Source organism: Porcisia hertigi, chromosome 36, assembly GCF_017918235.1.
Source record: "Porcisia hertigi strain C119 chromosome 36, whole genome shotgun sequence".
NCBI classification, from domain to species: Eukaryota; Euglenozoa; class Kinetoplastea; order Trypanosomatida; family Trypanosomatidae; genus Porcisia; species Porcisia hertigi.
Genome location: NC_090595.1, coordinates 244,075 through 264,837, shown reverse-complemented (window position 1 = coordinate 264,837; position 20,763 = coordinate 244,075). Strand labels below are relative to the sequence as shown.

General features: G+C 54.0%; 5 protein-coding genes across 5 annotated transcripts; all 5 read right to left on the bottom strand.

Moving 5' to 3' along the window:
• Nucleotides 1-6,177: 6,177 nt before the first annotated feature.
• JKF63_00067 (uncharacterized protein) lies at nt 6,178-7,545 on the bottom strand (the record flags this gene model as incomplete). Its single annotated transcript, XM_067896120.1, has 1 exon — nt 6,178-7,545. The coding sequence occupies one exon, from the start codon at nt 7,543-7,545 to the stop codon at nt 6,178-6,180; it is 1,368 nt and encodes a 455-aa protein (XP_067752277.1).
• A 2,757-nt stretch (nt 7,546-10,302) lies between these two features.
• On the bottom strand, nt 10,303-11,085 carry JKF63_00066 (uncharacterized protein; the record flags this gene model as incomplete). Its single annotated transcript, XM_067896119.1, has 1 exon — nt 10,303-11,085. One exon carries the CDS (start codon nt 11,083-11,085, stop codon nt 10,303-10,305), a length of 783 nt encoding a protein of 260 aa, XP_067752276.1.
• Nucleotides 11,086-11,943: 858 nt separating this feature from the next.
• JKF63_00065 (uncharacterized protein) lies at nt 11,944-12,636 on the bottom strand (the record flags this gene model as incomplete). Its single annotated transcript, XM_067896118.1, has 1 exon — nt 11,944-12,636. The coding sequence occupies one exon, from the start codon at nt 12,634-12,636 to the stop codon at nt 11,944-11,946; it is 693 nt and encodes a 230-aa protein (XP_067752275.1).
• A 740-nt stretch (nt 12,637-13,376) lies between these two features.
• On the bottom strand, nt 13,377-14,180 carry JKF63_00064 (uncharacterized protein; the record flags this gene model as incomplete). Its single annotated transcript, XM_067896117.1, has 1 exon — nt 13,377-14,180. The coding sequence occupies one exon, from the start codon at nt 14,178-14,180 to the stop codon at nt 13,377-13,379; it is 804 nt and encodes a 267-aa protein (XP_067752274.1).
• Nucleotides 14,181-15,097: 917 nt separating this feature from the next.
• Nucleotides 15,098-17,914, bottom strand: JKF63_00063 (uncharacterized protein; the record flags this gene model as incomplete). The annotated part of the gene is made up of 2 exons (XM_067896116.1): nt 15,098-17,074; nt 17,111-17,914. The coding sequence occupies 2 exons, from the start codon at nt 17,912-17,914 to the stop codon at nt 15,098-15,100; spliced, it is 2,781 nt and encodes a 926-aa protein (XP_067752273.1).
• Between the last annotated feature and the right edge of the window lie 2,849 nt (nt 17,915-20,763).

Genomic DNA, 20,763 nt, shown 5'->3' with positions numbered 1-20,763 from the left:
TCCGCACCGTTCCTTTCCGCTTTTCACAACAACAAAGCGGTGGCTGTTTGTTATCTTCTACGTACGCCTTGCTCAGTGATTTCTCAAGGGCTCGCAACAAGACACCCACTGAAGAACAAGCAACAGACGCCGACGTGGAAAGTGGAAGCGCAGACAGGCGCGCTTTAACACACATGCACACAAGAAAAAAAACGAGCACACGTCTCACTATCCTCTCTTTTTCTTTTGATTTCCCTTCAACCTTCTCCACCGTCTCTGTTGCTGCTGATGGGCAGAGATTTGATGGTGGTGTGGGGTGTGATTATATCTCTATATACTTGGGTACCTTCATACATATATATATATAGAAGATGCGGTGGTGCTTCCCTCGCAGTTCGCCCGCTACAGCAAACCGAGAGAGAAAGAGAGGAAGAAGCAACAGAAAGTGGGCTTGAATCAGTGGTGGTACAGTGCTTGATCGAGTGCAAGAGTGTAGAGACAACTTGAAAAGTGGGGCGCTTGAGTTGGCAAATGTGTGCGCAAAGACGTTACAGGAAAAGCGCAAGAGACTAGAGGCAAACGCACGGTGAAAAACACCGCCGGACGTGTGTGGAGGGAGAGAGCGCTTGACAAATCAAATAAGAGGTGTGCGTTGCTGCTTAGCGGTTGAAATAGTGGCCACGAATGAAGTGAGTGTCAAGGCGGGTGGGGAGGGGGGAGGGGGAGAGGAGCCGAGACGCGGCAACACCACCGGTCATGAGGGACGAGAAATCGCAAGTATCGCGAGCGTGCCCATGTGCAGTTGCACACGGATCCGCGTACGTAAAGTGCCAAGTAAATTTCAAAGAGAGAGAGAAAACCACCAAGAATTAAGATGATGTATTTAAATAAATCGCAAAGACCGTTGGAAGAGGAGGACAAGACATTTCATGAGCGGGTGAGGGGAGGGGGGGAGAACACCCCTAGGTGTGCCTCCGAGTAACACCTGCCTTCGGCGGAGAATCAATCTCCGTTCTTGGGCCAGTCAAACATCTCTGGCGCCACCGCCGGCAAGCCCCCCATCCACCCCTACAGTTTTTTTTTAAAGGATGCAGATGTCGGTGTGCGCTGGTGATGCAGTAGCTAGCTCTTTCTCCCGCCTCGCTGAATCCAAAACGACAATCCCCATGAGATGCAAATCATCACCGAAGGATGACCAAAGCTCATGAAAGAAAACACCGCCGCCTCAAAAAGCGACACGCAATCGTATGGCGCCTCCCTCCCCTCCAGAACTGTTTTTTTCATGAATTGTTTTCTGTGTTCTTTGACGGGCTTTAGGGGGGTCCCTACTCTTTTCTCGTGATTCCCACCGCTGTCCACATTTTCGCTGCTGGTCTTAGCTGCCTCCACTGCGTTCCTAGTCTGCATGTCTGCCACAACGACGATATGGCACCAGAGGGGAGGGGGGGAGATCTTTTCTATAGACCTAGACGAAGAGGGGAAAAGTGCGGCGTAAGGCGCGGGTAATAGGGAGGACAAAGGGACAGCGAAAAGGTGTAAACAAAAAAAAAGTGAACAACGGGACACCCACAAAACGCCAAACGAGATGACAAGCGACTGACACCTGACCGCCATCTGCTCTCCGTGACTTGCTCCCACAGGGCTGGTGCGCAGCGCCGGTTATCAGAAGAGAGAAAAGAGTGGCCAGGGAACGACAGGCATCACAATCACTGGCGCGCACATACTCGCGTACACCAGCAGAGAAATACAGGATGAGCGATTGCGAGACGCACACGAAAAAAAAAACTCAAGTAGAACACAAAAAAGAGAGAGTGATCCAAGAAGTGAGGAGCGTGGAGCCAACATTAGACACACGCGAAACCTAAACACACACACACACGACGCAGCAAGACACAGCAACGAGATTCTCTTCAATTTGCACAATATTCGGGAAAAAAAGAACAAAAATAAATAAAAAAGGCAATAAAAGGTGCGTATGGAAAAGTTGATGATGAGATCTGGGCGCGCACATACACACATGTACACGAACCACACACACACACACACACAGACACACAGACACACACGGTCAGTAACGAACACCTGTAACAAAAGAGCTATAGAAAAAAAAAACTGGTGAGATCAATAGGCGCAAAACAGGAGCCGCAGGAGCAGGGAGGGGAGAGGGCAGTAGAGAAACGGGTTCACTAAAAACTTACCACACCCGCAATCGAAAAACAACTTGACCCCCGCCCCCACACCACCGACCTTCTGTAGACAAACCACTAGATGCAGCGATTGCAACACGAAAAGCAGCATAAAGCATGAAGAGACAAACAGAAGAGCGGGGAAGGGGGGGGCTAGATGTCTGTGACACCCCGATATGCGAAATGACGTAAACAAACGAAAACGTCCCCGAATGTCTCGGGTGCGTCGTGAGCGGCTTCACAAAACACACGCATACCGCCACAGAGTCTGGCCGGCCTCTTCTGCACCATGGCCGCCCTATTCCCCGCCTCTGGGGAGTGACACTGGCTGTCCGACCGGGACATTGCGTCCAAACAAGCTCCTTCCGTCCTCCTCACGCCCCTTCTTCCAAGGCGGGGCTGCACTGCCGGCGCCAGACGAGCCAGGGCGGAGGACGTGCCACCATCAAGATGGGCCGCATCCAGTCTTCTGCTCTGCGGCCAAAGCAATGGCGCCTGTCGCGCGGTGAGTAGGGGGTGTCGGATTAGTTCCTGAGGACAGGGAAAGGGGGGGGGAGGGGGAGGGACGTCCACTTTGTCACCCGTGCAGCCGGCGTCAGCTCCTCTGACATCGCCGGTTTGGAGAACGCGTCAGCTTCACCCTTGTGCAGCAACCCCACCACGGACAAAGACATACCGAGAAATGAGTTGCGCACAACGGGTTGGGTAGCGTGTGTGGGTGTGAGTGTGTACTCTGTTAAATCAAACACGCGATTCGTAGGGAGTGGGTGCGAGCGTGACCCTGTCCGCGAGTCCCTCCCGGCAAAACGCCAACCCATGGACTTGTGCGCCAACGCCAAGAACCCGCAAGCGCACACGAGGGCAGGCCGCAGGCTCTGGACCTCCCCCACAGCGTGGGCACTAGACCCTGTGATGCAGCGGGGAGGTGGCCGGCATCATCAGGGAGCACGAAAAGAGAAACGGAGTCATATTACGAGAAGGTGATGCGGCTACAGTGCCCTGTTGTCTCTCGATGTCCGCCCCACCGTACCCCAGAGTGCGCTTCTTTCAACACTCACCCACCCCTTTTTCCGAGCATTAGAAAGCCAAGAGGAGCAGGGGAAACCGCCAGAGCAGTTCACGACACTTTTTTCCACGTTCGCTCTGTGCCACTGTGCCGCCTTGAGGTAGCCCTTGAAGCCTCCACAAACTCGTATGTCACGGAAAAAACTTCCCCCGCCCCCTGTTCCATCAAGTATATGGACCTGAGCGTGTTCTGCATCAAGTGTTTGGCATAGAAATAATCTCTAAACACACACACTCACGCGCCCATGTCTACATACAAATGTGCAGGTGCAGGGGACACACACCTAAAAGCGCGCACGCGGATACGGATGTCCCTACTTCTCGAGAGAAGCAAGAAAGCGAGGCAAAGCAGGCCGGGAAAAAGGGGGGAGGAGAATCGAGGTGGTGAAGGACCTGAGTGGTAGCACAAGGCAAAGGAGCACAGAGAGCCGACGACAATCCTAGCGAAACGCGGAGTCGCTGTCAAACAAACAGAGAATGACACCACGATAAAAAAAAAAGATGGAGGAGCAACTAAACCCAAAAAAAACAAACGTGGAAATGAAAAAATCATGTGTTCGAACACGCATTTTTGAGTATAAGCGTGGGGCGCGACAGAGAAAAAAGTCCCCATGATGCCAGGGCGGTAGAGAAGGCAAAAATGCAAAACGTCGAAAAGTGGTGGCGGTTATGCTGACACGCAGCAAGGAAGTCAGCCTCACTGCGAATAAATCCTTTGGTGCTCAGGTGGGCAATCCTTCAATATGAATGGCTTTAAAAGAGGGAAGGAGCGGCAAGCGAGGAGGCAAAAGCTGACGGAGTAACGCACACCGCATTGAGAGCTACCATCCGTACCTCTGCTCGTCCTTCACAACTGCCCCCCCCCCGCTGGACTCGTATCTCGCCAGCACAACCCTACCAGGATGTGTAGAAAGTCTCAAGAGCAACCTTGGAAGAGAGGCAACTCTTCCTGGGAACGAAGAATGTGTGTTGACAGCCTCTCTTATGAGCATGAGGATAAGACCACACCGTACAGTACATATCACGCAAACAAAAGTAAAGTGGCGAACAGGCACATGTGATACAGAGACCAGGGAAATGGGAGCAGGACACAGGTTGGCACCATGAGCAGAGAGACGCACACATGTGAAGACGTGCATGAATGCCTGTGCTTGTGTGACTTCACCAGGGAAGGAGAGCCGAACACACAGGGAGAAAAGGGGAGAACGACAACGATCGCAGCAGGACATGCAGGATCAACGCGAATGTGTGAAAGGTGTGTGTCGATTAGCGAACCTAAAAATAGTCGAAGAAGCGGAGGGTGGCAAGGCAGGTGGTGCCACACAGCGAAGAAGAGCAAGATCAACACACACACACACACACACACAGACATGGGGACCCATATCCGAACGTTCTTACGCGCGCTGAGAACAGCGAGTAAAACTGGTCCCCCATCCTTTGAAATACAATAAGAACGAGAACGGTTCAATTATAAGCCAGGATGTCGATGAAGGGGGGTTCGTGAAACGAGTTAAAGGACGCCAATACGGTGGTGGTGGTGGCGAAAAAAAAAGCAACTGTCAAGAAAAACTCACAAGACGCGCTCACAGCACAGTGGCAACGTGAACCGAGACAATGGCCACCGGGGACGATAAAGATACACCACTAGAAGTGCTCCCTCACACGCTACTGAACCCAGAGGATGGCAGACGAACACACACACATATACACACACATACATGCTAACACTCCGCAAATAACAAAAGCAAACCAATCTAATGCCTTGGAAAAAAAGAAAATGAACGAAGATTGGAAAAAAAAGACACTCCCCCCCCCCTTCCTCCCCACCCGCTGTAGATAATCGAAACTAGACGACACACATAGACACACCCAAGCGCGCGAAGTCACAAAAGAATGACAAGGCAGAAGCGTTTGTGTGTGTGTGTGTGTGTAAGGTGAAAAAGGGGGGAATCACGTACTCTGGAAAACAGTACTGCAGGTGAAGAGAGAGAAACGAAATCTCCAAATGATCGGGGGTAGGGAGGGGAGAAGAAAACGTGTCATCGTAGTCACGTGCCCCTTTTTTCCTCGTTTTGTTTTTGTGGGGGAGAGGGGAGAAGCTTGTAAAAAATTTTTAAAAGAGAAACGGTGACGGAACGCGGACAGAGAGGCAGACTGGGGCGACCCGTCAATGTAACGGAAAGCGAGACGAGAAAACACAGAAAAGTGGAGCAGACCCGAAAATGCGCGAGCCGCCTGTGTCTCAGCGAAAGTGCGGAAGTTGGGGGAGGGGAGCGGAGGTGAAACATAGCCACATCTGCCGGATATCCCCCCCCCCCCTGCGACGTCCTCTCGTGCCTCACAAACGAATTCGCCCCTGTCCATCCCGTACTCTTGGAGAAGTCGTGAAGATCGCAATACACCCCACCTCAACCCAAGATGACAACAGGAAAGTGAGTTCCAGCTCTCAAGGCGAGAGAAGCAATGATACATAAAATGGGTAGAGGAGTACACTGTTGAAACAAGAAACGCCCCGCCTCTCCCCCCCCCCCTCAAGTGGAAGAAGTGACCAAAACCAGTGGAGGCGAAGGTGGTGGCAGTGCATAACCGACGCGACACGTATTCAAAAACAGCACTCGTGTGGTGTAATGCCGCTTCATCAGATGCAGGACGCCACTAACGGACACCAACGATAAAGGTCGAAAGGTGAACTATGACGCGAAACGCAATCGACGAGGTGGGGGCTTTACGCGGAGAAAGAGTCGTGTACCGTTTTTTTTCGTCGTACGCGTACAGAAGAAGGCAGAGAATGAGCGCCCCCCCCCCAAAAAAAAAAAAAGTGAGCCGAACCTTTTCACACGCACACACACACACAATGGAAACCTCCCCCTCGTCATTCCCCCACCCACCCACCCACCCGCCACTCCACTCCACACTACAAAGACGGCAGAGGCTGCAGCTGTGACGATCACTTCCGCACCGCTGCCTCGCGCACGACGGATCTGCTTTCCAGACCAGAGGCGGCAGACGTTGCCGGGCGAGAAGCAGGGCGGGCGTACGTCTTTGAGGCTAATGAATCGTTGGCTACAGTGCTCGAGGAAGACTTCACAGCGCTGCGCTGCGGAGCCGCCCGTGCGGGTGCGCTGCTGCTAGCAGTGCTTCGCGTGGCCCCAGTAATGCCAGTGCCTGGGCGAGCGTTGCTCGTGGTGTTGGTACCGCTGGTAGACATCTTTCGGCTAGCAGTGCCACTCGAAGTTTGTCGCTCCGTACGTTGTCTGTGCTCGCCTGTGGCGTTGGCGCGGCGAAGAGCGGCGATTTGCTCGTAGATGGCGTCTCTGTACTTGTCCAATGGCAGGCGTTCGTTGTCGGGGAATAATATGGTGATCGGATCTGCGGCGACCGGCTCCTCTTCAGGACGATGAAAAGCGGCGACGTACGGATGCTTCAGAGCCTCTTCGGCAGTGAGACGGCGGTTTGGATTAAAGCACATCAGGCGCTTAATGAGGTCCAGTGCATCTGGAGAAGCGCTCGGAAGCAACTCGGCGAACGTGCGTCGGTGCGTCAAGTGGATGTCACGAAGCATGGCCTGAGCAAACTGCGAATTGGTCGCCGCCACATCTGCCGCGGAGGGCATGCCAATCACGCTACAGATCAACTCCAATTGATTCGTCGTGGAGCGGCCAGGAAAGATGGGCTTTCCAAGCATCAGCTCTCCAAGAATGCAACCCACCGACCACATATCAACACCCTTAGTGTAGTGTGTCGAGCCGAGTAGAATCTCCGGCGGCCGGTACCAGCGAGTCGCAATGTAGTCCGTTAGCACCGGACGCGACGTCTGTTCACTCTCCAGGGACAGGATGGAACGTGCGAGACCGAAGTCGGCTACCTTCATCGTGCAGTCACTGTTGACAAGGAGATTGCTTGGCTTCATGTCACGGTGTAGAATCTCGGCAGAGTGGAGATACTTCATTGTCTTGAGCAGCTGATAAATGATGAACTGTTTATGGATATCCTCCAAGATGTTCGCCCGAATCACGACGTGCAGGTCGGTCTCCATATACTCAAATACGAGGTAAATATCCCGATCGTTGTAGGCACGATGAACGTGCAGGAGCTTTATGATATTAGGGTGGTGCAGCCGGTGCAAAAACATGATCTCGCGGAAGGTGCGCTGCGCATCAGTCGAGTTTTGAAAAGCATCATAGATTTTCTTGAGTGCAACGATTCGGTTATCTTTGCGCTCCACAGCGCGCCAGACGATGCCGTAGGCGCCCTGTCCAAGCTGTGTTTGAATCTCGTACCTCTTCAAAATATGCGACTCGATCTCGGTTGACATCTCGGGCGTCGTGTACGCTAATGCCTGAGAAAGGAAGGGAAGAAAGAGAGAGAGAGCGCGCCTGCCCCCTCAGCCAGTCAACGTTAGGAGCGACGGCGTCAATGGAGAAGACAAGGGCCAAGAGGGATAAAACAGAAAGGAATGAAAAGAGTGCTGGGATGGAGAGCCGACACACCACACACAAACGTGTAAGACACAACAGCGGCGGGTGATGTAGGACGTGTGTGTGTGTGTGTGTGTATATATATATGAGGCGGGGGACACAAATAGAATGAAAACGGCACGAGACAGATTAAAAAGAAGAATGGAAGTGGCGCTGATATATGTGTGATCCACAAGCCCACGGACCCACGGCGGACGACCTTTGAAGCGTTCCTCAAATGTATCAAGCACAAGAGGAGAATATACGTAGATGCAAAATCACAAACGTGAGTTCAAATATACACACAAGTGACGGGCAGAGGTAGAACCGTACAATAGGGGGGAGGGAATGTCGAAGATGCAACAACAGCGCACCTACATCGATTGATGGTGTCGCGGGTGAGAGGCAAAAAGGAATCTTGGGCACAACAGACTGTGCGCGACACGCGGTATCAAGAAAAAGGGGGGGAGGAGGGGCAAGAAGGCCGTAGAGAAAGCGAGAGAGAAAGAGGGGAGGGAAGATGAAATATATGTGTTTTTTTTTCCTGTACAGAGACAAGTTGCAGCCGTGCCACCAATGCGTTGGTAGAAGATATCTCAGAAATTCGAGCAATGACGAGAGGGGCAAGGCAAGGAAGGGGGGTAAGTCATATACATGCACATATGTATGTATATAACCTGTATATAAGAAAGCGCGATTGGTTACTTCACCTTTGCTCTTTTTGGTTGGGTTGGTTGGTTGGTTTGAAGGCTTGAGAACTACGGCGGCAGCTAGCAGTAACGCACGATGCCAGACAACATATCTGAAAGTGGATGTGTCGTTCACACAGGAATAATGGTAGCGTGGAGGAAAGGGGATGAGAGGCGAGTTGAGATGAGTGAAGAGGGGGTCGCGGGGCCGAGGCGTGTGAAAACCCCGAGGAGAGAAAGGAGGCAATAGATCCAAAACACATTTCAAAAATAGTAATAAATTTTGGAGTCAGTACTCGCAAAGAAGTTTTAAGATGAGAAGGGGAAGAGTGCATGTGCCTCCGTATTGGCGATGAACAATTGCGCTCCACAGAGCGGCAGCCGTCCACGATCCGAGCCGCAAAGAAAAAACGCCGTTTGTAGGCGCAGTGGGAGGGCCAGGAGCTCTGGTTAGTCGCCGCTCCTCTCCATGAAATCCAGGGGGACTGAACTCTTTGTACGTGGCAGAAAGGTCGTTCGAAATGGCGTCCGCAGAACAATGACCCTCTTTTTGTAAAGACGACTGCCTTTATGTTGTTCGTGCTACACGATTTGTTGTGTTTCTTTTGAGAGAAATGCAGGTCTTTCTTCCCCCTTTTCGCTCCCTTTTTTTGTGTACGTGTGTGCGTGTGTAAAAGGGGAGGGGGGCCGTCATCACCTTGGCAAAGCCTCGCATCCAAACTGGGTAACAAGACAGCCTAAAATAAGAGGAAAACATGGTGTGCCAGACACATACACACACACACATGTATATATATATATAAACATACGTAAAAACGATACAAAGAGACGGAGGAAGACACTGTTATGCACCCCCCTGTGTGTGTGTGTGTATTCACCTTCCCCCAACATGCTCACAGTTCTAGTGAAAAGACACATGAGTCCAACCTCTCAATCATCTGAAACCCCCTCAAAAAAAAAACAGCCGCTGGACGGCTGTTTGTCGACCGCTCCTCACGCGGTGCAATATAATGCTTGACACGCTCTAAAACAATGCCGCACCAGCCAACTGGGAGAAGGGCCTCTGCCTCGAGCTCTACACTCACCCCACCCGGCGCCGCTACAGAGGTCGTCGCACAGCGGCTCCTATTATGCGTGTCGCCCCGTGTTGCATCCCTCGGGCTTGCCCAGGCTGTCCCGCCAGTAAGCAGTGAGAGTCAGGATAGATGCAATCCAATCACCTTTGAGGCTCCACCTACAACCCCAGTGTGGTACAACCCTGTCTATTAGCGCAGGATACCTAGATGCAGCGCCATCAGGGGACCTGTGCGTCGATAACGGTAGCCCTGGATTTCCGTGACGACAGTACGTTCCAGGTACTTGGACCCTGTCACCAGCACAAGTGCTTTGAGATGGACAAAAGACTGAGGGAAGCAGCTTGGCTCCCCCCCCCCTCCCTCCCTCTTCGCACAAAGGGGGAAAGGACTGGGGGCACGCGATACCCTACGCTGAGGTGTTCCTCGTCATCCGGGTCGTGTTATATAACACACAACAGTGACCAAGCCTCAGTCCGACGTACAACCCTCTTTCCCCAAACGACAGGCGAAAACAATGACAATAATAGTTACAATAACATAATGACCACCCGCTGCAGCGCCATCCAATGTGATGAAAGAAAGGGAGCGGAACAACAACAACACAATGCCAAGGGCCAATAGAGAAACACGGCAACACAATAGTAAGCACACAATTACGCACACATGGTGCTCGATAAAAAAAAAGTGTGTGTATTTGTTGGGAGAGTGGGAATGAAAAACCCTGGCACTCCTTTGAAGGAGAGCAGAGAGCAAAGAAGTAGGGGGGGGGGGGAAGAGGACCAGAAATTTAAAAGGTCGGCCGGGTTGTGTCCAAAACAGGAGGGAACGCCTCTGAGCAACTAGCACGCGGCTACTGCGAATTCTCCTGCGAGTACTTGGCTACCTTTTCCTTTTGTTTCTCGATACGCTCGTGTACCTCGCGTTGCAGCAGCTCCAGGGAGTCCACCGTCAACTCAGACAGTAGCGATACGACGGAAAGCAGAATCGTGCGCTGGGCGGAAACGGTGGTGAAAAGGACCGTTCTACCACTGGCACTTCGTTCCTCAATAATGCCTGAGTTGAAACTGCCGCCGGGCTTACCCGGAGTTGTCGCGTCGTCCGTCCCCTTCGCGGGACTCACGCCGCCGACGCCGGCGTTCTTTTTGGGTTGGGGAGACGAGGCAGCTTCATCGGCTACAGCCCTGCCAAGAATGTCGTCCAGGACCTTGGTTGTCATGCGCTTTCCCGCTGCCTTGCGCTCCTCTGCTGTGATCTCGACTCCGTCTAGCTGCCGCAGTCCCGGGCAGCAGTGCAAAACAAACTCGCGGTAGTACGGGTGCTGCGCACAAGGATTGTCTCGCAGCCACAGCACACTAAGAGTCGGCAGCAGCCGCAAGGCCGTCACCTCGCGAAGGTTCGCCACCTTGTTCTTGCGCACGTACAATTCCTGCAACATCCCGCACCCTTGGAGGGCCTTCAACGAGGAAACGTTGTTCGCTGCGAGGCCGAGCACTTCAAGGCGGGGAAGCTTCGCTAATAAAGAGATGTCGGTGAGCCCTTCACCCCACAAATCAAGGCGCTGCACATCGCCCAAAGATTTCACCTTCGTCTTCTCCAAGACGAGCTTTTCGGAGAGGGCCTTTACACTACTCATGACTAAGTCTGCCGTAATGGCGGCAATGGTGATTGTTGTTCGATGCATAGACCGATCCACGGGCAAGAAAGATGTCGTTCAAGAAGAGACAAGGGAGAAACAAGAACGATCAAGTGGAAAAAGGGGGAGGAGAAGGGGGGGGGGAGGGGTTGAGGAGGAGGGGGAGGGGGAGGGGGAGGGAGAAAAGCAGCGGGAGGACGAAAAGACCAGCAGCCGTTCTTGTTTGGTCGGGTAAGGAGAGAAGGGGGTTTCCTCGCTTGAAAAGGAGTTGAGTATTACTGTAAATACCGACGCAGATAGGGGGAGGGGGGGACGCGTGGGAGGAAAAGAGGGGAGACCCGGAGCGGAGTATATTCACCGAAGTCAGCGCCATTGCTCAGCATGCCTGTGTATTTTCGGCTTTACCCATATGTAAGACGAGGGCGGGGGTAAAGCAAAGCATGACCGCTATCAATCCATGATGAAAACATACAGACTTTTCCACATCACCACTGGGATGCCAGCTCGTGTGCCAAATCACAACTGAAGACCAAACCGAGCGGTCTCGCCCGCACGATAAAAAGAAAACACAACACGCGACAGCATCATCTGCGCCACAACAGCGCACACGGACACGGACACACTTGGTCTGGCACTGACGCAATGCCGATAGTGCATCGGCTCAACGTGAACACAGGATAAAGCGTTGCTGCTGCCTCGGTTTCCCCTCCCAAAAAAAAAAGACTGGTCGGCACCCGCAGTGACCCACACATCACCACAACTAGCATATCCCCATCGCGTGGCTCGACGACGAGAAGATGGAAAAGCTGCGCTGGGGAAACCGCGAAGAGTTAAGACTGCGTCCGCGATATGACGCCTTCACGGCGCCTTCTCAGTCTTCGTACTAGAGCTGTTACTCTCGTCCGGTGAGGCAGTGCCCACAGCACCACTATTACTGTTGTCCAGTTCACCCGTGGGCGCGTTCACCGGCGACGGAGGGGATCGACGGTCGCCGTACACGACGGACACCTGGCCATGCGGCGGCTGAACTTGTATGTAGGGAAAGTAGTAGTACTTGTTGCACGATGGCTCCATCTGCGGGTTCAAGCGCAGGCGGCCGTTCACGCACACCACGCTGCCCTCGCTGAGTTTGGAGCGGACCTCTCGGGAAAAAACATCGCCGAAGCAACGCACTGTGTGGTGATCCTTCTCTACCACGCACTCTTGGGCTTGGTTGGCTGTGTCCAGACTGGTAGTGGTGAGCGTGAATTGGGTGACTGCATCTTCGAAGACGTAGCCGGTTTGAATGTCATGCACCACGCCAACGAGTGTTACGCAGTTGATTGATGGCGCGCGCTGACCAGGTCGACATGCGGTGAGACCCGCACTCCTCGTGGAAGAGGCAGTGCCAGATGAGCTGTTGCCGCTGGTGCTGCTGCATCCACGCATTGCCCCACAGGAAACCACGTCACGCGTCCGTGTAAGTGGCACGAAACCTACCGCAGAGGTCACCGGAAGTGCCATGACCGCCATCAGTGGCGTCGCTGGAGCAGAGAAAAGGCGTCGAAACATGCGGTTATTTTATGTTGCTTTGATGCCTTTCCCAGCGACTAGCCATCCGCGAAAAATCCACAAGCGAGCCGGAGCCGACGCAGGCCGAAGCGGATGCACCAAGCTGGAGGATGCAGCAATGAAGTCGACCCAAAACGAGGCTGTATTGTTAAAAAGAGTGCCAAAGTGGGGATATAAACAGGCGAGAAAGGTGCAGAAATATGGGGGGGAGGCAAGGGACAACAGCTACACAGAAAGCAAACATATATAAGCTGCGACAGAAACACGTGATGAGATGACGTGCCCCTGTCGATAGGGGGAGCACAAGTACCCACTCGCGCCTTATCGCCTTGCTCATAATCAGCGAGTCACCACCATTGAAAGGGGGAGGGGGAGAAGAATGTGCAAGGAATAAAGGGGGAGTTCGAGCAGACGCCCTCGATACTATGGAGAAAAGAAGTCCAATAAACGCACGCGTGGACCTGTGTAGGCACCAGTTCTTTTTGGGGGTGGGGAATCCTGGGTCACACCTCCCGCGCCAGGCTCTCCCATGCTGACACAGGGTGAAATATAAACGTATGGTGTGTTGTAACGACTAAGACGCGGCAGACACCACCTGATAGACAGACACACCCAGCGCCTCTCAGACACGGAGCACGGAAACACAGAGAGGACAGCAAAAAAAAAAGTGAGCGCGGCTGCGTCGTAGGGAGAAATCGGAGGAAATAGTAACGAAGACAAGCGGTGTCAGACACATTCTCTCATGATAAACCCCCCTGAGGCAGGGCACGCACGCTCCCCTTAAAATTATCCCTTGCGACCTCCAGCACAGGCACCGTCACAACCTTTTCCAAATCACCGTCGTAGACGTCCTCCATGCGCAGCTGACCGCTCACCAGTGCCCACCGATGAAGCACCAAATCCTCGGCCCAAGTCTTTACACGGCGCAGCTTATCCATCTCTGACAAGATTGAAGATGATGCAGCAGCTTCGCCCGTGTCGCCAGCCTCGATAGCCTCGCTACCCACCGCGGATGGAGTCGCTTGCCAGCACGTTTCCATGGCTCCTGGAGACAATGCACAACGTACAGCCAACATCCCAGGAGACTCCGTCGAGACCCATAGGAGCAACATTGCGCAAGATTGGGACGTCAAGGTTGCAGTGGCAATAGTGCGCTTGCCGGGGGTGCCTCCTCCAGACGGTCCTGGTGAGTGAGAGGCCGGGTAGCCGCAGTGCACCGAATGCACATACACAGAGAGATGGGCCATGTTCACACACGAGACAGTGGCTGCGATATTGTTCTGGGCAGTGGAATGTCGCTCATTGAAAAGGTGATGCTGCCGACGCCTTATTTCATCCCAGGAGGAAGACCTGATGTCCTGTCTATTCCCCGCGCACGCAGCGTCGATGGAGCGACCACGAGAATGCGATGATACCGTGGCAGAGTCAAAACGTGTAGCTGCTCTACTCAGTTGTATCGCCTCGCGAAGTGACATGACAGTGCTACTTGAGGACGCCGATGGGCTGCACCCCAAGCCGGAAAATAGGCGACAACAGTGCCGCATCTGCTATGGCCCGCCGATCCTTGAGAGGCAGAGGCGCAAGAGACTGAGCACCGACACCTCCCTCTGATAACTGTAGGGAGAGGCACGGGTGATTTGAGATGACAGGTGGTTTTAACAAGGGACCAGCAAGGGGAGAGGAAGAGATGTAGGAAAGTACCGGCAATACACCAGCAAGGCAGACCTAAGAGCCTAACAAAAAGAGAGTGCAGCCCCTCCCCATCCCCATTTTTGGCATTGGAGTCCACCTCATTTTCTTCCTCCCAACTCTAACCCCACTTTTTTTCTTTCGGTTTATTGGACCTGTTCCATTTTGCACAGAAGGGAAACGGCATATCAGATAGGAGGAAAGGGAAGGGGGGAGGGGGCGTCACGCGAAGCGCCGACTAGGAATCAAACGTGCTACCACTTCGAAGTGTCGTAGACCGCAAACCCTCCGAGTCGCAGAAGAAAATAATGCAATGGCTGTTCACACCTTGAGCGTAGCTGGTGCCATCGGGACCTCCGGCGCTTCTCGTTGCTTCGTCGCAGCAGAGCCGATTCCCCAAAAAAAAAACACGTGCATCCCTCCCCTTCTCCCCCCCCCCCCCGGCCCCGCTGCAGAGCGGCTGTGGTGAGGGAAAGAAGAAAAAGAGGCGCACAACCCACACTCATCTTCGTGAGTGTGCGCATGCTGCTTGTCATGAGCAAGTGCTCTGGACCTGCTGCAATACGCCAGTCGAATTCACCACCTTCTACCTTGTCTTCAACCCTAACCCCTCCCACAACCCTTCGACAAGCTCAGGTGAGTAGGAAAAAAACAGGACTGCATACTTCAAGGTGCGTGTAGGGGTCGCCTAAGGGAGGAGGGGGAAAAAAGACGGACACGAGTGCGCAGGAAAGGAGACTCACAGCTCATCCACTTCGTTTGGGATAAAGATCTATTTGGAAGCTGACTGACGCGCCTCTGTTGGATTGCCAGAGTTGAGCAGCGTGCGTGAGTTCGGCGCCACGATCAGTCGGCGGTCCCGCTGCAAGGTGGCCGTGCCTTCGAGAATAAAGTGGTGCAGCAACACGCTTTGGTCCTCCATCCAGCGCCGCTGCAGCTCAGCGCGACATAACTTCTCCAGTGTTGAGAGACGGGTCAGACGCGCAGCGAAGAGGGCGGCCTCGCCTGATGAGGCCCATTGCGTTGCACCACCATTATCACCACCCCGAAGTGAGGCGACTCGGTCAGACAGCCATGCAAAAGATGTGATGGTCGTTTCTGATGGAGGTAGCGTGGTGCGCACCGCTCCCTTTGATTCATACGAAAAGGGTGCACGGACATCACGACAAGCGACAGGCGCAGGCGACCGTACACGTCGGTATTGAGAAGAGGATATGGGTGAGCGGCGCAGCCAAGAACCCGCATAGGTATCTCCGCTAACCCCGTTGAAGGACGAGGATGCGGGCGTCTGTAAAGTACGCTTGAACACAGGGCTCGTCCGCTTCGCAGTGCTCTGTCGCGCATCCGACTCTCGCAGGAACGGCGATGATGCCCTCGGTTCATTGTACACGGCATCGAAAAAGCGCTTGTACTGTCCGTAACTGTTGAACCCCTCGCGACGACGGCTCTCTATGCGTTGCGCAACCAGCGATGTCCTCCGATTCGTCGCAACGTTGTTGCGCGGGCTGCGCAGAAGATTATTGCCACGGGTACCGAGCTTCACTGGAAGTTGCTGGCATCGAGAAGCCTCGTTGGGGGCGTAGCGAGCGGGGTCTCCTGCCACGCGGGTCTCCGTTGGATGAATGCCGGTGGCTAGGCTGATGTGGCGACTCGCAGTCGTGGCGGAAACAAGACTTACGCTGGCATTCCTCACGGGACTCGACGCGACCTGAGATGAACCACGTCTTCCCTTCTGTGCGGTACACTGAAGTGAAAAGCCTCTCGAGACAGAGGGCGAGAGGGCACAAAGAGAAGAAGAGGCCCGGTCGATAGAGGCAATACCCGCGGCTGGCGGCACGGTGTCTCGCCACTCTGGCCACCCCTGCCGCCTCAGTGCCGCAGATGATGAACGAAGAGAAGCGGAAGCAAATGAGAGGCGACCGGTTGTGAGTGGTGATGTACACACCACGTGTGGCACAAGAGGCGTTCTCGACCCCTTCTGAGGCCGCCCATGACGGTCGTCTCTGTTCGCATTGCCCTCAACATGCGCACACGCCATCCCCCCCGCACGCCGTGTCACACCACTGTACTTGTCGATGCGGGGGGTACGCCAGGGCGAGAATAAGCGCGCTCGGCTCCGCATTGACGAGGGTTCGCCTGAGGTGCACACGAACGGTGATGCTGTCTCGGCCATTTGCATAGAAGAATAGTCCAGTATGCGAGATGTGGGAGGCGAAGAGGTGTGGGACCCCCGCAAGCGATGCTGTTGATCAGGTGAGCTTCGGCGCGCGTCCGCGTCACAGCCTATATGGGTCGAACTTGGCTTCTTGAACTGGTGCGCCAACACGCTACCAGCGGTGCGGCTCTCCTGATTAGCCCCCCCGCTCCGCCGACCCCGTGCGCCGATGACAGACGAATTCAAAAAGGAACTCACACGATCTGCAGCAACGGTGTTGGTGGCCATTGCGGAAGAAGGCGGTGCCCTTTGGTTGCCGGGGCTCCCACTCAGCGTGTTGGGTGCGCTTGTGTGGAAGCTGTCGAGAAAACGCCTTGACATGACATTGCCTCTTCGCGGAAATGTCAGTTGCAACGTGTCGTCGTCGCTGTAGCCCCGGTCGGAACCCTCGGCTGCCCACATGCGATACACCGAAAGTACAGCCTTGTGGGCGTGATACAGGCACCGTCTCTCTTCCGTCTCCCGCGTTTCGAGCTGTACACGGTGCCCCTCCTCCGTGTAAAATATGCTATACCGCAGTGGGCTCGGTGGTGACTGCGGTATCAGTGCGCACTTGTCCACAACTATCACCTCACCGACCGAAGGCCTCCTTGTCGACACGGGCGGGCCCTCTAGCGGAGGCTCACACGGCGTGGAAGACGAAGCCAGCAAGGGCGATAATAAAGGTGGCGATCGGGGCCTTCTCAACTTACACTCACGAGTCCCACTGCGCATCACAATGTATTTCTCAGCATCGATATTGGATTCCATGTTGACCAGCGCTGGACTCGCGCCGTTCTTATCCAGAACAGTACTGGCTCTGGGAGGTGTAGTGGAAGATACACCGCTTGACATATTTTTCCCGGGGTCCTCGAGGACCGGCGTAGGCGTGCTCGAGGGTGATGATGGCGCCCTATTGTTCTGGTCTGGAATAGATAACGGAGAGCTCGACGTGAGGTTAGCGTGATCTAGGCCATTTGTCGACGCTTCGCCACATGCTTTCTGCGACGGTGACATGCTGGCACTCACGAGAGGCGAACTGTGTCTTCCTGGACGGTCGCTGGATTGGTTAGCCATGGTTGTTGCCGGGGATGCATCCCCGCCGGTTGCGCTGAATGGGGTCAGGTACTCGCAGGAGCCGGGCCGCCGCGGTCTACCATCGGTGTGAGGAGATGAGTACGCGGTGTCCGCGAGCGGCGAACAGTGCGAAGCGAGTGGGTAGGAATCCTTATCGCCGCAGATGAGCTGCCTGTTTTGGTGATCGCCGCTGTTGCCTCCAGCAGAGGAAGACGCTGATGTGACGCACGTACAAGAGGGTGACAATGGGGAAGCTCTAATGTCGCTGCTAAAGTCGTCCACATTACTGATGGTTGTCGCCAACAAGCCGGTGAACATTTTTTTTGAGAAACTTCTGCACGAAAAGCGATAGCGTGTCACGGGGACAGAGAATATCCCCAAGCATTATTTTTTTTTTTCCTTTTTCTAGGGAGAGGAAGGGAAGGGGGGAGGGGGGAGGGGAGGGGAGGGGAGGGGAGAGGTGAGCGATAACCTTGCAGAGACTTCGAGTATCAGGAAGCCTACACCAGAGCCCCTTTTAGTCGCCAAGAGAGGCTACTTCAACAAAATGATATAAAAATGTATCAGTGAAAGTGGCACAAAAACACGCGACAAAGGCATGACAGACACGGGCAATCTATGCATATCCTCTAGTCAGAACAGGAAGTGGAAATCAGATGCTGAACGATTGGGAAGGGGGTGAACTCGATGAGGAAATTCGTGCAGAACGACGTTAGAGTTGAGGAGGAGGAGAATTCCTATCGAATGCAGAGGAGGGCAAAAAAAACCCTGCGAAGGCGTCTCTGCTCCCTCTTCCTGCCTCCCCCTCTCCCTTTCGCTCCCTTCCCGTCCCCCCCCCCTCCCTGCTCCGTGTTTAGTGAGCAGCGGCCGGGAACCGTTGCAACTGCAACTTTTGCAGAGCAGTGATGCGCATACAAGTGAAAGCCTGGGTGGGTTCTCGTAAACAGTGAGGCGGCGCGAAACGGCAAATGTGGGGTCAAAAAGGAGAAAGAAGAAGCAAGAGGAAGTGTTCACCACCGTGCAGCATACTTAAATGGTGATGTCCGGTGGGGGAGACGAAAGGGGAACAGAAAAGGCGAACTGTTCGCCCTCACGCACGCCTCGGTTCACGGAAGCAACCGTCATAGAAAGGGAGGAGGGGGGGAGGGAAGGAGGGGGGGGGAGTGATACCCTCTCATATAGTTCGGGCTCCACGAGTCACCTTTGCAGTGTTTTTCCATTGATTTCTTTTCTGAGCTCAGCCGGCCCCAGCACGCCACCAAAGGCGTGGCACCTTGTCTCTGAGAGAAGAGGGATGGATACTGGGATGTCGATGTTGCCGCTCCATTTTCATTCTCTCGATTAAACTTGCCTGGCCTCAGCCTTCTGCGGCGGGGAGCATGCGGCGGGGAACACACACGCGCGCGGGCGCGTTGCACAGAGATGAACGCCTCTGACATCCTCTTTAAAACAAATAAAAAATAAAAAGACTCCTCGAGGTTGGGGGAAAGGGAGGGAGGAAGGAAAGAAGGGGAATTGGGGACTAAAACACGGATAAAACTCTCGCTTGCGTCTGCAACATGACTATCAAGGCAAACACGTCAACAAGAATGAGAAGGTTCCGAGTCCAGGGGAGGGGAGGGGAGGGGGGATAAAATAATGTATAGTGCCCAGAGGCATGCTTGCAAAACAATGGCAAGGCGTCTGTGTTGCCCTAAATGAGGAATCGAGTTGCAGAGGTTAGGTCAAAAAAAAAAAAGGGTGGGCCTTTGATGCCTGTGTACGGATATATTAGGTGGTGTAAAATACGAGGGCTGGTCAAGCTTCCATTACGCCTAGAGCGCTGTTCTCTCCCGCAAAATACATAATTTTCAAAGGCACGCGCACAGTGATGGCAACACTGGAGGTCCTAAAATATATTTAGTTCGCTGGGAGGAAGGGGGAAGGGGGCCTACGTTGTGAGAAACCGTTTCCCTTGCGCAAAAGAAAAAGAAATCCACGCTGCAAAAAAAAATGTTGGGGAGAGTGTGACTTGTTAACGGACCCCCCCCCTCTCCCCCATGCGTCTCTCAGAGCACATTGCAGGGCAGAAAAAAAAACGAGTACATCTCTTCGTTCCCTGGACCGAGATGTAATCTCAAGCGCCCAGTGTACCTTGTAGCCCATGCATTTGGATTCGAAGGCCTCCTCTCTCCCCTCGGTATCATCTCACTTGCGCAGCGGCTCAGTGAATGGGTGCACGTGTACCCCCCCTTCACCACGTCTCCGAGAGTCCCTTCTCATCCTCTTCGGTGTCCCACAAAAGCATCAAACAGCCGTCCCCATGCGGTGCGCTGAGAGAAGAGCGTTAAAGTGCGCGATGCAGACACACCTGGGGAGAGAGATGAGGGGTAAAACGCCACCGATGTCTACGCGCGAACGGCGGGGTATGATGTGAGCGGAAAAAAAAAAGATGGGTTTGCGGCACAAGGAGCTGATAGCCGAGTACAGCAACGAGAAAAGTAAAGCAGGCAATATGATGGTGCAGGGTGAAGATGTCTGTGTGCTTCACCCGAGCCGACGAGCGCACATAGAACCGAGTGGAACTGGGAAAAGCAAGAAACACGAGTGCCACGGGAATGGGGAGGAAGGAACAAACAAGGGAAGGGACAGTAGAGGTGCAATCAGCAGTCACACTTTAGCTCTCTCTGCGTGTGATGGACATACTCATTGGTAGAAATAGAAGGACATGAAGAAGATGAAGCGATACCAAACGCACACCGCGGCCCATCAACGCCGTGTGACTCACAGCCCGCCTCGAGCACAAGAGTCATTTTGGGTAGTAGCTATGACTCTCCTATGTGGAAGTACAAGACCTCTCCCCATTGTCTTTGGTTTCATGAAACGTTGGTATAGGCGGTGAGCGCAGCAAAGCCCTATGTCTTTAGATCCCCTCGCGTCAAAACGATAACTTCACAAAACACACGCATACCGCCACAGAGTCTGGCCGGCCTCTTCTGCACCATGGCCGCCCTATCCCCCGCCTCTGGGGAGTGACATTGGCTGTCCGACCGGGACATTGCGTCCAAACAAGCTCCTTCCGTCCTCCTCACGCCCCTTCTTCCAAGGCGGGGTCTGCACTGCGGGCGCCAGACGGGCCAGGGCGGAGGACGTGCCACCATCAAGATGGGCCGCATCCAGTCTTCTGC